Source organism: Neopelma chrysocephalum, unplaced genomic scaffold (genome assembly GCF_003984885.1).
Source record: "Neopelma chrysocephalum unplaced genomic scaffold, ASM398488v2 Primary Assembly neopelma1_138, whole genome shotgun sequence".
Taxonomy (NCBI): domain Eukaryota; kingdom Metazoa; phylum Chordata; class Aves; order Passeriformes; family Pipridae; genus Neopelma; species Neopelma chrysocephalum.
Genome location: NW_020897800.1, coordinates 5,129,270 through 5,144,062, shown reverse-complemented (window position 1 = coordinate 5,144,062; position 14,793 = coordinate 5,129,270). Strand labels below are relative to the sequence as shown.

Genomic DNA, 14,793 nt, shown 5'->3' with positions numbered 1-14,793 from the left:
GGGGCTGCAGGGCTGTGGGGGGCACTGGAGGTGCCCCGCGGCTGAGGGGATGGGGCAGGGGGCAGGTTGGGGTGCCCGGGTTGTTCCACCCTCACCTCCGCTTCCCCCTTCCCTTGCCCAGGTGCCGGGATGATGCCCCCCTCGAAGGAGCGGTGCCGAAGGGCCGGGGAGCCCCCGGGGGGGCCCCCGGCGAGACCCCCGCGGCGGAGCGGGACGGTGCTGGGCGAGAGGAACCAGACCGCGGCCCCCGTGGGCATATGGGTGGAGAGTGCCCCGGGGCAGCCGGAGCCGAGCCCGGCCTTCGTGAGTGCACCCGAGGCACCATCTGCCGGGGCGTCTCCAACCCCGCAAATGTGCCAGTAAAACCCACAGAGCTAAAAATGAGCTTTTTCACAGCCTGAAGGCGGCCAGGGATGTGGCTTCTGAAAATAGTAATTTATTTTAGTGATTTTTAGTGGGGTCAGAAGCTGCCATGGTGCCTATCAAGTAGCCTGGCCTCCCCCTTGCACAAGCCCGCAGCATCCCTCTGAGTCAATTCCCCTCCAATAAACTATGGTTTTGGGGCAGAAACACATCAGTTTTAAATATCAGTCAGGTGGGGAACCCAGCCAGTGCTGCTCTTCGCCTTCCCACTCATCCCTGAAGGATGTTGGTGAACTGAGATTTTATTCCGTGTTGCTGATTTAAAGAAAATATATATTGAGTGTTTCAGGGTCTGGAGCCAATCTCAGCTGTACCCCATTAGAAACACTTAAGGAAATCTTTATGGATGCTTATCTCAGGGATTTCTGCTTTGAGGGTTATTCTAAGAGGACTAAAAGTGCATTAAATATCAGATGATGAGTTCAGTCCCCTGTAATTAATGTCTGAACGTTACAGAAGCTCCTGCCCTTTTGAGATGATTTATTTTTATATTGTAATTTAAATCCTGAAAGGTTGAGATAATATATGGAAATGAATCATCTCCATATTCCACAGAACTTCCATCTTGGTGCTGTGAAACTTCTGGGAGAGCTGAACTCTTCCTGAGAGCTTTGGGGAGCCAGGATGCTCCTGGGGCCCCCCCTGTGGGGCTTCCAGGGGTGGATGAAGCTGCCCAGGGTTATCTGAGCTTATTTAATACTTTTAATTGATAAGCATTAATGCCTCCTGCATCAGAGTTGCTGCTGAGGTGGGCAGTGGGTGAGCTGGTGCTGGGCTTTCTCCTGGAGCTCTGGCTTGATTTCTTCCATAACAGTGCGGATTTCTCCCCATCTTGGAGCTTTGTTGGGTTGTGCTGACCCCGCTGTGCTGCTGGGAGTGTTCCAAGTTTATCTTCAGCCTCACCCCTTTCCTCCATACCTGCAGTCCCTGGTTTCTCTTGCTGTGGTGGCAGCCAGGAGAGGGATGCAGTTGGTCTTTAAGCCATGGTGGTGTTGCAGAGTTGCTTGGCAGGACTGCAAGGACTAAAAAATGGGGGGGTTTGGGGTTTTCAGGTCATTGCTGTTAATCTTTCACTTCAGATGGTAAAAATATTCTGGAGCAGTGCTGTGGTCTGTGAACTGCTTCCCTGATGTGCTTCCAGCCTTGCAGAGTATTAACAAGATGGGGGGCTGGCCTGTTCCTTTTGGATCCGGGCTTTGGATATTTGAGCATCCTTTCATGGGAGCAGGAGTTGGGAGCTGCTCCATGAGACTCCTTTTTCTTTCCTTCCAGTTGCCTTGCAGAGAGGCAAAGGCAGAGGTGTGCATGTTCTGCATCTGTCTAATCAGACTCAATCCAGCCTATAATAATCCAATAGACATTGTCCAATCCAGCCTATAATAATCCAATAGACATTGTCCACAGATTATGAAATCAAACATGAAATTTGCTCTGTGTGCTGCTTGTCTGCCTGGTCGCTGCAAGTGGGGGAAAGGGGGATGCAGGGATACAAGCTGCTCTGCTGTAGCAAAACCCATGTGGAATCTGCTTCTGTCTCTTGCAGGCCTCAGTATTCCAGGTGGAGGAGGAGCTGAAGGAGCAGCAGCGGCAGAAGGCAGCCAACCTCAGGAGGTTCCAGGGCGAGGTGAGGCAGCGGGTGAACCGGCAGGTCAGGATGCGCCGGTGGCAGGAGCTGCAGAAGTCCCACGAAGCGGTAAGCAGGGCTCTGTCAGGAGAAACTCCTCCAAAACCCAGCCTAAACTGGGAAGATTCCTAACACTGGAGCTCAAGTCAAGGTGTTAATGAGGAAAAAAAAAAAAAAAGAGAAAATCTGAGGTCCCAGACCCTGTGGCAGCAAACGGTGTCCTGGCAGGCTGGGTCAGCATGACACCTTGGCTGGGGCTGAAGGTGCTTGAAGCCTCCCCACAGAAAGGTCACTGGCTCCCTCGGGCAGCAGCAGAACAGAATCCCAGAGCCCTGTGTGGAATTGCCTGGAGTTAAAAAGCATCCAGGCCAGAGCTGGGAATGATGTGAACGTCTCCTGGCTGTGTTTGAAGGAAAACAGCTTTTCTGCTGTCTCTTTTCCAATCCCTTTTCCAAAGCAGCCAAATAGTTTTCAAGCAACACTTTCCTGCTGTCTCCAAATTCCCTTTTCCCCCATGGGCTTGTTTTGGATTATCCCATGAATATATTTAATCCTTTCTACTGTCAAACAAGTGCTGAGAGGACTTGCCAGGATCTGACTGTGGCACAGAAGGGAATGCACTGAAATGTCACCAGCTTTGGCTGCCCCTGGGGTGTTTGGGCTGTTTCCATGGCTGAGTGGGGATGTCCTCATGTAACTCCGCCAGCTCCAAGCGGGAAGCCCGCAAATGCCCTCAGCCCCCAAGAGCCTGATGGTTCTTTGTGCTCTCTCAGCATGGAAAGCCAAAACCTCCATCCCAAGGAATGCCACCTGTGGGTGGTGAAATGTCACCAAGGTTGACGTCCTTCCAGGTGATGGTTGGAGATCCCACGTGGCTTTTTTCCGGCAGGCGGAGCGGGAGAGCTGTTTTGCCGTGCAGTACTGGACCTCCTGGAGGAAGGCGTGTCCGTTCCGGAGCCACCGCCCTCCCATCATCTGTGGTCCCGCTGCTGGCTCCAGCCCGGCCCGGTGGGAGGGGACACACGGCGAGCCATTCCAGCAGCAAGCTGCCGAGGTGAGCCGTGCCCCTCCTGCCTTCCCAGCCCTGCTTCAGCACCCTGGGTCCTCGGCGTTTGAATTTGAGAACAGGCAATATATCTTTTTTCTTTTACAGCACGTCCCTAGTATTTTGGTTTTAGTATCGAATGAAACATTAGCTCCCATTTTCACCCTGAATGTTGCTCCTCAGAGCATCCAACCGGGTCACAGGTGCCTCCTCCTCTGATGCTGTAGCTGAACTCAGCCGTGTCCTGACGCAGAGGTGGCACTAGGTGGTGCCAGCTCATTGCAGCTTGTCTCCTGCAGACCAAAATCTGGGAAAACCTGCCTTGAGGACTGTTTTAAGCTTTTTTTTTAATAGTGATGCTTCTGCTGCATTTGGTGGTTTATAAAGCCTGTGTGCTCACCTAGGAGCTGGAGTTATTCCATTTGAAGCACTGTGGCGTGGATTCCAGTTGAAGTACCTTAGGGTGGAAAATCACTTCTGGCTGGACACCAAGCAGGAAAGTTGGGGATGTGGCATCTCAGCAGCGTGTTTTAGGAGCAGATGAGTGCTGAGTTCAGCACCTTGGGGCAGCTCTGAAAGACCCCTCCTGGCTGATTGTGTGTTGGGTGTTGGGTGCCACCTTGACCAACCCCCTCAGCTGGAGCAGAGCGATTGGGAGATCTCTGCATGCAGCTGAACTTGTGCTGTGCTGTCTTTCCCGAGTGATTGGAAGATCTCTGCCTGCAGCTGAACTTGTGCTGTGCTGTGTTTCCTTCCCCTCTGGCAGCTCAGCAGGGCCGTGAGGCAGGTGCGGCGCAGGCTGGCGTCCCGCAGGACTGTGGCCCCTGGTGCCGAGCCCCCCGAGCTCCCCAATGGCGGCTGGAGGCAGGAGGTGAGCGAGGGCTGCCTGGGCTGGGGGGACAGAAATCGCCTTGCAAATTGTTTGGCTCTAATTAGGAAGGCCAAAGCATAAAATTGGGGAGTTTTGCCCCGCAGGAATGAAATAAGCTGTGCTTTCCTGACCCACCTGATGGGTAGCTCATGGATTTTGGTGGCCGGAGGGCTCTGTTTCTCTGCCCTTGCTGCCTTTCAGAGAAGGCAGCAGGATAAAGTGGGTGAAAACGTCTCTGAGATAAACTCAGAGACAAGTATTCAAAAAAGGCTTTTAAAAGGCTTGTGATCCAAGATTGTGATCTGGGTGTTTGGGAGGCATGTGACAACCAGCTCTCCCCTCAGGTGCCTTTATTTCTTTAACAAACCTCAGCAACTCTTTGCCTTGCATCAATCCCTTGTTTTGTGTGGGTGGCAAAGATCTGGAGTGTTTCCCTCACCCGGGGCTGTCTTCTGCCAGAGAATCGTTGGCATGCAGCTGCTTTCCTTGAAGCAGTGCACAGGAGGTCAGTCCCACATTTTGCTGTGCTGAATTTCATCCTTTTTTTGCCCCTCCAGTTCTCCAGAACTGTGTTGCAGCTATTATCCTGCTCTCTATGCCAAGACCTTTCTCAAACTGACGTACTTTGGAGAACACCAGCAGCAGCCCAGCCTGGTGTTTTCTCTTATTGCCTCCGTAGCCAGTTTCCTGCCCATCCTGCAATTCTTCATTCCCATCCCTTTCTCAGGTTCACCAAAGGTGAAGTAGATCTTGGCTGATTATCTAGAAAATACCTTTTATGTAAGGGCTGGTCTGGCTCTTCCTCCTCTGTGTACTCTTGGATTTCTGAGGAAGTCAGCTCTGCAAACAAGACTCAGAGAAACACAGTAATTATGGGCTCAGAAACCTCCTTACCTGTTTCCAACACCAAACATTCCTCCTGTTTGAGCCCTCAATGCATTCAGTGAGTTGGGGTGATTGATGACTTCACTATTAGTAGCACTAAAGCTTCACATAAATAACAGAGCCAGAGGAGATCCGTGGGAGTCCTGGGCAAGTCATCCACAGCCATGAGAAACACTGGGAGGGATCTGGGACCATCCTCCCATCCCAGCCTCACTGCAGCTACAGTTAATCTACATAAGGAAGTTTAACAGCTTCCCTGGGTGATTTATTCCAGGAGGAATATACTGATTTATTGCACTGCTTTGTTTTATTACTCCAAGGTAGCTGAGGAGAAGAAAGCTCTAATATTATCTGGATCTGTCTTCCTGTATGAAGGTTTGGCATGTTCCCACCTAGACAGGACAGCAGCGTGTTCCCTTCTCTTCAAGTGCAAAAGGCTGCCACGGACATAACCAGGGACTTAACCCCCTTGGTCTCTGCTTTTGTCCTCCCTGGATTTCCTTGTGCTGTGTATTCAAGCCCATTTATTTGGTTTGAACCCAAGGGTTTTCCACCCAATACTTCTGCAACTGCAGGTGGGGTCAGTAGTTTAATCAAGGTGCTTCTTTCTTCCCTCATCCGGGCTGATAATGAAATCATGGAGCAGAGCCCGCCTAGCTCTTACCCTATTTCTGTGCAGTGAACTCCTGAGACCAAATCTGGGCTGTGTTTTTAATCAGTCCTGCACCTCCCATGTCAGACTTCCATCTAACAGGTTTTGCTTTACCCCAGTGTTGAATTAGGCCACGTCAAGAGCTCAGCTGAGCCCCAGAGTCTTCTGCTCTTTGCCTGAGGCCTCTTCTTTCTGTTGTAGGAGAAATTTAGCCCAGCCTGACCTGACTTGCTCTTGACAAATTTATGCTGATTGCTGCTTATCTTGTTTTCTCGGGGCTTACAGGCAGTTTGCAAGATGATTTCCTCTTGTTTTTCCAAAAGTCACAGTTAAACTCTTCAGGCTAAAACCTTCTATTTAGTGTTTCCTTTTCCCCTCCTTTAAATAAAGAGAGACACTCCTTGTGCTCTTTTCTGATAATCCAGACTTCCACAGATTTCAAGGAGCTGTTCCCACCTTGGCAGTGGCCCAGGGCAGGTCCTGCCTCCTTAAAAACCTCAGCTTCTAGGAGTAACCTGACTTTCTTCCCAATAACAGTACCAGCATTTTTCTCCCTGCTTCTAGCTCAGAGCAAGCCTTTGGCTGAAATGTTTTTTTTCTCATTCAGCCCTGTTTTCTGCATTTTTCTTCTCATTTTTCCATCTTCCCCGTAAAGTGTTGCATTCCCTGTGATCAGTAATCCATGTTCCTAAAATCATTGCTCTTTCTCTCCTGGAGAGATTTCTTTTCAGGTCAAAAGCATGCAAAGAGTTGATTCCCTACTTTCCCAAGCAGATACGGACCTGGTAATCACCTGGAAATGACCTGTTTGTTGTTCCAGGTAATCTCGTTCACCAAACCTTTACCTTCAGGGTTTGGTGGACTGCTGTAGCTCCCAAGCATGGCAGCACACAAATTCTGTTCCCCAATGTCCCATTCCACAAAGTTGGTGGGGTTTTCTCTCACAGTTTCATGTCTTTCAACCGTGAGGGCTCCAGTGCAATCTTGCAAAGAAATAACCCTTGCCCTCTGTTCCCTTGTCCACACCAAAGCAGCTCTTCTGTGTCACGTTTCTGTTATGGTGGGGTTGATAGGTAATTCCTGTGCCTATCAAATAATTCCACATTCAGACTGACTCCAGGCTATCCTCTGTCCTTCCTGTAAAGCAGCAGAGCCATCTCAAGGGATTCTTGGCATGACCTGCTCTCCTGTTGATCCATCCTCTCCCTCTGTCACCAGTCCTTCCCTTCCCACCATGCTGAAGGAAAAAAAAAACGAAGGGAAAAGAATTTATCCTGGCTCCAAGCTTGCTTCTGACATTTTGATTCTCTATTTTGTAGGAAACAATCTGCTGCCTCTCAAAATATTGTGGATTGCCACTGGGGAGCCTGCCCACTTCCCATCTGAAGGAGTACACTCCCATACTCCGGTGTCACTCCAGAAATCCCAGCTCCTTGCCACTGTGAAACAGTGCCTGGAGAGGTCTTTGCCTTGCTTTCCAGTCACCCCACACACACGTCTGTCCCAGTGCTGCACTTGGGAAGAGCGTAGTCACAGGTCACTCTGCCACATTCCCGTTTCCCAGCCCTGGTGCCGCTGAACACGTGGCGCTGCCAGATCTCATCGACTGGCAGCACTGGCAGCACATGTGCCCTCGTGTTAAAGCTGCTCTGAGGGTTTGCCCTTGGCGCCAAAGCAGCCAGATTTGAATTCCATGTTTACACCCATCTCCTCCCTTCTCCAGAAACCAGAGCCTTGCCCGGCAGCTGCAGTGCCCAAGGAGGGCGAGGAGCTGCTGCTGGAGGGACACCACGACCTGCCTGCTGAGCTGCAGGAGCAAGGCACAGCCTCGAGTCACACCGGGCAGGACGATGATGACTTCTACATCAAAATTGAATTCGGAAAAGTAAGACCCGTTCAGGGTTTGGTCTTTAAGAGGTTTGGATCGTTGGGTTTATTTTGGAGTAGAGCAGTTGCTCCCCCAGGCCTGCTTAACTCTTAAGCCAGCTGTCGTCCAAGTGGGCTCGGGAGCAGCGTTGGAGCTCAGTGAAGTCGGAGCTCAGTGAAGTCAGCACTGCTGTTTCTTGCTTTCACGGTGCAGCTGTGGCCTCAAAGGGGTTTGATTCCTGCCTGCCTCGTGATGCCGGTTGGCAGCCGCCCAGCCGAAATCTGAAACCCAGAGGCCGTGCAGTCGCTTGGTGCTTGGAGCCACGCTCAGCCTGCGCCGGCAGGACCCGGGCCCGCTGCCCTGCTCGGGAGGCAGCGCAGGGTGGAAGAGATCAAATCGGCCAGAAAGAAACCTCCGAGAAAAAGGAGGTGGTGGGGGGAGGAAAGCTTTGTGTCAGATGAAGGAGGTGGCTGTGTCAATCCCGGTGCCTCCCGTTGGCAGACACCGCCCTTGGTGGGGTCTGCTGAGAGCTGATGTTCTTATCGGTGCTCTTTTGTTTCCAGGCAGCTTTTGTTGAGCATCTGGGGGGGGTGGAAATGGTTTGGTCTGATTACCTGGGGCAGTTGGCAAAGGCTTTATGGTTGTGGCAGCCTGTGCCCAACCTTGGCTGGGGATTAGTCCAGCTTGGAGCAGAAGTACTGGCTGGGCAGATAGCGAGTGGGGGGAGATAGTGGAGGACAGCAGGGTTTATACTGAGGTTTTGGGAGGTGTTAGCTGTGGAATTAATTCCCTTGACGGTTTGTTATTTGTATTATTGTTTTCACACTTCACGAAGTTCATAATAGAAGTTTGGGGAAGGGAAGTGTGAATCCATCTTTAAACTAAACCTCCTCCAGGGGATACCTTTAGAGGTGTTTTGGCAAAGCTTTCATGGTCAGAATCCTGCCTGGAGATGTGGCACACGTCTCCTGTCTGTAGCCAAACTGTACCTGAAATATAGCCCATCTCAGAGGTGGGTCACCCTTGTTGAGGGCTGTAAGGATCACACAGAGGACTTGCCTCCAGTGAAGAGCATTTTGCTGAGGGAAGATGAGAAACTTGACCATGGTGATGCTAATGCTGCTCCCTTATGTTGTCTTCCAGGTCTGTGATGGGTCAGTGGAGGAATCAAGCCTGCCTGAGCCTCCCTGGAGGCCACAAGCTGATTACCACCCTTCCCTCTTGTGCTGGGCTGGTGTTGATGAGGAGGAAACCAGGAAGCAGGTCTGTCCAGGGGGGCCAAGCCCTCCTGGTTTTGTCTGAAAGGGATGGGACTGTCAGGAATGCTGATGGCTCAGATAAGAAGCCTCAGAGCAGCCTTGACTTATGAAACCCCTGCTGGGTTTAGTTTGTCAGCTCAGCCTAATGGTGTTTCAGGTCTTGGGCAAAGCTACAGGTGATTTTTTAAGGTCTCTCGTGACTAATGGAACTCTTCTGTACTCCTTCTGTAAAATCTGGGATCTGAATCACACCCAAGGGTTGGAGGAGAAATGGGCTCCATTCATTCTGCCTGGCAAAAACCAAGGGTTGCTTGCTGTAGCTGCAGGGAGAGCAAGAAGCTGCCAAAAGTTCTCAAAAGCAAAAAAAACCCAACAAAAAACCCCTCAAACAAGCCCAACTTCATCTAGTTTGGGTACAAGGCTGGAATATAAAGGTTTCTCTGATTTTTGGGATAGTCTCAAGCCCGGCCTGATGCCGAGTGGATGATTTCATGAGGAGGGCTTACAGCCTGTGTCCAGGACACTTTGGCTTGTGCTAATCCGGGTGATGCAGAAGGATGATGTTTGTCTTGGATGCCTAAAGTGAGTGACTTTTATTTTCCTGCTTCCTCCTGCCGTGAAGAGGAACACTTCCCTCTCCTTCTGTCACCTTTTTGCAGCTTACAGCATAAAACTCTGAACAGTTTGTGTGTTTTTTGTTCCTTACAAGTATTTTCCAACCAGCTGATCCCAAATCTGGCTGTGGTTCCTCCACGGTGTGACAACAGCTGGGGCTCCTCAGGCTGCTCCTTCCCCCCACCATTCCCTCTCCCCTTGCTTTTATCTCCTTGGCTCTGATCCACCCGAGATAACTGGTTTTGCAGCAGTCTCCTCTGCCTGGGTTTTTTCCATCCAGCTTTCTCCACTGGTGGCCTGGTGATCCCTCCTCCTCCTCCTTTATCTTCGTCTGTGCTGGGCTCTCCACTGTGTGAGATGGACAAACTTGGCCCAAAAGCTTTGATGAAGAAAAATCCACGCCTTCAGCTGTTGCAAGTCATGGAGTTTAAACTAGCTCTGTACCTCCTCTGTGGGAGGGCTTTTGCTGGAGCTTTAGCCAGGAGGTTTCCCTGCCCTTGCTTCTTCGGTGGGATCAGCAAAAGCCCAGACACTAAACCCTCAGTATCCCTATGGGAGTTGTTCCCTGCAGGGCCCCTGGATTTTCCCTAGCAGTGGTTTTGCCACCTCTGTGGTTCTCCTGTGTGTAGCAGATCCAGCTCGGTATTGCACATTAATTTTTGTGGGGAGATACAGGGTTCCAGTGAGCCATAGGGGAGCACCAGTCCCCAGATGGATCCAATCTGAAGTGAATTGAAGTGGGAACTGGCTCTTTTACCCCCAGGAAGATGAGAGTTTAAGAATTTGTCAGGTGGAAGAGCTTCCATCTGTAGGAAGCTTCAATGGAGGGATGCTGGCACAAAGCTCTCCGGTGCTCCGAGGTGACTTGGTCCTTCTCTCCTACCTCAGTGCCATCTCTCCAGCTTCCCAGTCCTGGGTCATGTGCACTCGGAGATGTCCATTTGAGGGTCTCTTGGGGAAGGAGCGAGGTTCCATCCTCCAGAAATCAAGCTGAGCATTGATACAGCTCGATATTGATCCCAGGCATCCTTCCCAAACGTCCTTCTCTTCCTCTCCGCAGCGGCAGAGCGAGTTCCTGCGGTGCCGCCGCCTCTTCATGGCCATCGAGCGGGAGCGAGTCAAGGACCAGCAGCAGCAGCGAGAGAGGCAGCAGAGAGTTGCCCAGTGAGTCCGTGTGGGTGCTGGGGTCACCTCCTCCATCAGGGCAGAGCCCTTTGGAAGGCCAGAAAGGTCTTGTGAACTTGTCTGGTGTGAACCAGGCACCGATCTGACCCCAGGGTGGGATTCACTCAACTGACCCCCCAAGAGAGACCCTTAGGCCCTGTCAAGTCCTTCAGCACTTCTCTACCTCATTTCTGAGTCCTGGTGCAGCTTGTTTAGGAGCTGGGAGCCAAAACATGGGGCTGGAAGAGATGAAACTTCCCAAGCCATGACCCTTGGGAACCCGAGCTTGTGCTTAGAAACTTTAGGGTGAGGTCATGCCATTGTGGTTAAACTGTGCCTATCTCCAGCACTTTTAGTGTCAGACCCTTCACCCTCACAGCTATAAAAACTTATACAGTGTAATAAAACGATTTCCACTCGTTTACACTCGGTATCTGTGTAAAAGTATCAGTTGTGGTGGGGATTTCTCAGCTTCTCGCTTGAAGTGGCTTGTTAAGGAGGAGCTCTACAAATTCACACTGAAACAGGAAAGATCCTCTTAATTTTTGGCTTTTCCCTGGCTTGCCCTCAAGTGAACTGACATAACTGTGACCATCCCAGCTCTTCTGTGGGGAGGCTTTGTGGAAGCAGGACAGGCACCTCAGGGCAGGATTTTCATGGGCATTTTTTCGAGGAAAAGCTGCCAGTGTAAATCAGTGCTCCTCCCACCACATCCCTGGTGTTCTAATGGCACTGGGAGCTTTGGAGAGCTTGTCCTGCCCTGCGAGTGCTGGTGAGGCCCTAGGGACTCCTTTATTAGTGTGATACCTTTTTATTATTATTATTTTTTCCCTTAGAGTGTGTGCAGGGAAGAGCTGGGTTTGTAATTATGGGGTGTAAAGCCCCGAGTTGGCCTTGGCCTTGATTTCTGGGGCAGGTTTATGGTGCTGTACTTAAGGCTTTACATCTCATTTGAAAAACATTTCGGTGAACTTCAACCAGAGAAGTTTGGTTTCAGCACTTTCCTTCTGGATGTAAAGATTTGACCCCCTACACGGAGTAAGATCTGAAATGTCTGATGACACTGCCTTCCCCTGGCTTCTCCCCAGCCTTGATGTTGTGTTTTAATACCTCCTGGCAGCGAGACATTGTTGCATTTGGGAATAAAATGGCAGATGCTTTGGTGTAAAGTCTTTGTGCTTTGCAATTGCTGCTTGTTAGGGAAATGTGTGTTGTGTTTGGTGGGAATTACACAACCCAGGGCCCACTTAAGGGCTGGAGGGCTGTGTAGGTGCAAGGGAGATTGAGGAAATAGAGGGAAACTTGGTTAAAAGTGCATCTTAAAGCCTGTTTTGGAGTAAAAATGGGATCCTTGGAGTGTCTCTGCTGTACCCTGTTATGCTTCCCAGCCCTTGAAGCTGCTTACAGAAGGATCCAAACTGCCTCATAGCCAGAATAATGGGAAGTAGGGAAGCTGGCAAGCCAAGATGTTGGTCCTTTCTGGTGGGTATTAAAGAGCCTGGCTATTGTGCTTGGTTTAAGGACAGAAGAACAACTCTGGGGAACTGCAGATGACATTTCCCAACAGGAGCACCTGTGGCTGTGATGCAGGAGGGAGCTGGAAAGGGAAGTCTACAGTGGTGAGAAAATGAGCAGGCAGGAAGAGTTTGAGGGCAGGAGGGCATTCACAGGCTGGTGTTGCCTTATGGGGGGAAGAATGGAGGCTCAGAAAGTATTTTTGACCATTTCATGTTTAAAGCCAATATATTTATATTTATATGTAATGCTGTGATTAGTGCAGATTTACTTTTGCCTGCAAAAGCAGCAGTATCACCCAGATCCCTGTGCCCTGACCTCACAGACAGGGACTGGCTGGGAATGAGGGGTTGGGATGGGGAAAACTCCTTCCCTAATCATGTGTGTTCCTGCAGGATTAAGAGGCAGAAGGAGAATCAGCGCCGGGTGGAGGAGCAGAGGATGAGGGACTTGGCTGAGCAGCAAAAACCCTCCCTGGGAGAGGGAGCCTGGGAAGCCCTGGCCCAGCTTCAGCTGGAGGAGAAGAGAGTGAAGGACAGACAGCAGCGGGATAAGGAGCACGCGAGGTAGGGCCGGTGCCCGCTTCCCGTGCAGAACCAGGTGTCGCTGGCAGGAGTGAATGTTTGGTCCCTCACAGGTATGTGGAAGCTCTGAGAGCCCAAATGAGGGAGAAGATCAAAGCCTGTAACATCGATTTGCCCCCGCTGTGTTCCTGTGGGTCTGAGTTCTGGGATTCCCACCCGGATACCTGCGCCAACAACTGCGTCTTCTACAAAAACCACAAAGGTAGGAGCTCCTGCTTCCAGAGAGGAGGCATCTGGGCCTGGATCTCTGATTTTACAGGGAGAAATCAAACCAGGATAGGTGTTTTCATGCTCCTGGGCCACTATGCAGAGATGCTCTTCCAAATATACTCCAGAGAGGGCAAGTTGGGCTCTGTCCCTCAGGGACATCCTGAGGGACATCCTGAACAAAGCACAAACCCCTAAAATGTGTTAAGTAATGCAGCTGTGACACAGCCACATGTGCATGGGGACACAGCCACAAGGAAAATGCTGCAAATCATCTTGTTAGGGACACGGAGCCACCTGCCTTAGATGCTGAATCTTCTACTGGGAGAATGCATGAAGGCCTGGAAATGGTCTTTGTTAAGTGATTGAGTGCTCTGACCTGGAGCACAGCTTTGGGAAAGTACCTGGCTGGGCAACTGGGAGTCATCTGGGAGAGAAAACAGAGAAATTGGGGCTTCATAAAATAATCTTTGGCTTGCATACTGCTTCGTACTCAGGAGCGTTTGCAGGCAGACGTGTGGAAAACTACAGGCATATAGATTTACCTTAAATCCCAGTTGTTCCCTCTCTGCTCTGTGGTGAAAGGCTGGAGCCAAGCCCAGTTTTGAGCCATAAGTGCAGCTTTCATCCCCTGACACGGTTTCCATGTCCCCTTCCTGCTCAGCCTACAGCCAGGCGCTGCACTCCGTGATCTCCTCCTGTGCCCACACGGCCACGCAGCCACTCCAAGAACTGGCCGCTCTCTGCGCTCGCTCGGGGAAGCGTCTGTGACTGGGGCAGCCCCGTGTCCCCCTCCCCATATCCCCGTGACTGGTGGGAGCAGGGAGCAGGGCTGGGCCCTGTCCTGCCTGTCCCTTGTGCCAGCTGCCAGGATGGTGTCACCTTTGCTCTCCTGCCCAGTTTGAGCTGTGCCTCTCCCACTCTGCACCGGGGATCACTCTGTGGCAGGTTTATGAGCAGGCACTTGGATTCGGGCACTCAGCTATGGAATAAACTACTTTCAAGGATTGTTTGTCTCTCTTGGAGTGTGAAAATAGAAACGAGGTGCCAAGGGTCAGTATCTCTTAGGGGAGGGTTTCTTAGCTCTTCCCCCTCCCTCCTTTCCCTTTCCCTAGGGCTCCTGCCAACCCCTGCTACTTGGATCACCCTCTAGAACCAGGTATTTATTGTTCCTTCATTCTTTTCCATGCGAGGACCTCTCTTCCACTAACACCCACCCAGCATCACACCAGACCCATGCTCCCACAGCCTCTGTTTTGCTCTGGAAAGGAGCATTTTCCTAGTAAAAAAATCCCTGCAGTCCTTTGCAGGGGTGACTGGAGCAGTATGGGTTTTCCCAAAACTGCCTGTGGTGGGGTAACACATGTTCCTGGGCGGAGGTTGCTCCATACCCTGTCATTAATATTTACTCCTTGCTGGCCGCCCTCTCCAATATTAACTGCAGCAGGAAGGATGGGTGGCCGAGCGTGCCGGATCATTTCTCTTCCCTGTTCCCATCCCATGGGCCATGAAGCAAACCCACGACCCCAGGCCAGAGGTAGCATGGAGGTGCAGAGCCAGGGGATGCTCCCCAGTTCTCCCTGGAGAATCATTCACCGAGGGATCCGTGGCGGCTGATGCTGTTTATTAACTGCTGCTTGCGTCAGGGGAAGGTGCTGCAGCCCTAATTTGGGGTGTTGGAGTGGGTTTGGAAAGGGCAGGATCTGCCCCTGGAGGGGCCAGGGAAGCAAAAGGCTAAAGCTGCAAATGGGTTTTTTGTAACTGACTTCAGTTCTGGGGCAGCTGAGGACAAGTTCCTTGGCAGGTCCCCAAGGTCTTGCTCAGGTCCTGGGGACCCCTGTTCCCACCTCTCTGGAAGGATCCTCAAGGGGCATGGGGTTGATTTGTGGCTTAAAGGAATGATGGTTAAATAAAGCTGCTGCTGCTCCTCATCTTTGATCTGCCCCTTGCTTGGCTCTGTCCTGGCAGGATAAACGGGATACTTTGGAAGCAGGAGTTTTTGTCCTGGTGTGAAACCCCAGGGCAGAGGAGAGTAGGACTCCCAAAATCCCTGGAAATAACCCCAAAGCATGTCTGGGATGG

The 14,793-nt window shown here is 51.3% G+C and overlaps 1 protein-coding gene across 2 annotated transcripts; it reads left to right on the top strand.

The window, feature by feature from the left end:
• Positions 1-131: 131 nt before the first annotated feature.
• CCDC15 (coiled-coil domain containing 15) lies at positions 132-13,718 on the top strand. 2 transcript variants are annotated; one of them, XM_027699323.1, is made up of 10 exons: positions 132-303; positions 1,967-2,116; positions 2,937-3,101; positions 3,859-3,963; positions 7,224-7,385; positions 8,511-8,630; positions 10,302-10,405; positions 12,316-12,486; positions 12,558-12,706; positions 13,376-13,718. In XM_027699323.1, the coding sequence occupies exons 1-10, from the start codon at positions 133-135 to the stop codon at positions 13,480-13,482; spliced, it is 1,404 nt and encodes a 467-aa protein (XP_027555124.1). In that variant the 5' UTR covers position 132; the 3' UTR covers positions 13,483-13,718. The 2 variants fall into 2 exon arrangements, with proteins under 2 accessions (XP_027555124.1, XP_027555125.1); XM_027699324.1 differs by lacking the exon at positions 132-303 and adding an exon at positions 315-431.
• The last annotated feature ends 1,075 nt before the right edge of the window (positions 13,719-14,793 follow it).

Bases quoted from the DNA above. Each gene is read 5' to 3' on its own strand.
- CCDC15 (XM_027699323.1), top strand. From the start codon at position 133: ATGCCCCCCTCGAAGGAGCGGTGCCGAAGGGCCGGGGAGCCCCCGGGG. The intron at 3,964-7,223 runs GTGAGCGAGGGC...TCCCTTCTCCAG, and splicing joins ATGGCGGCTGGAGGCAGGAG to AAACCAGAGCCTTGCCCGGC. The intron at 12,487-12,557 runs GTAGGGCCGGTG...GGTCCCTCACAG, and splicing joins CGGGATAAGGAGCACGCGAG to GTATGTGGAAGCTCTGAGAG.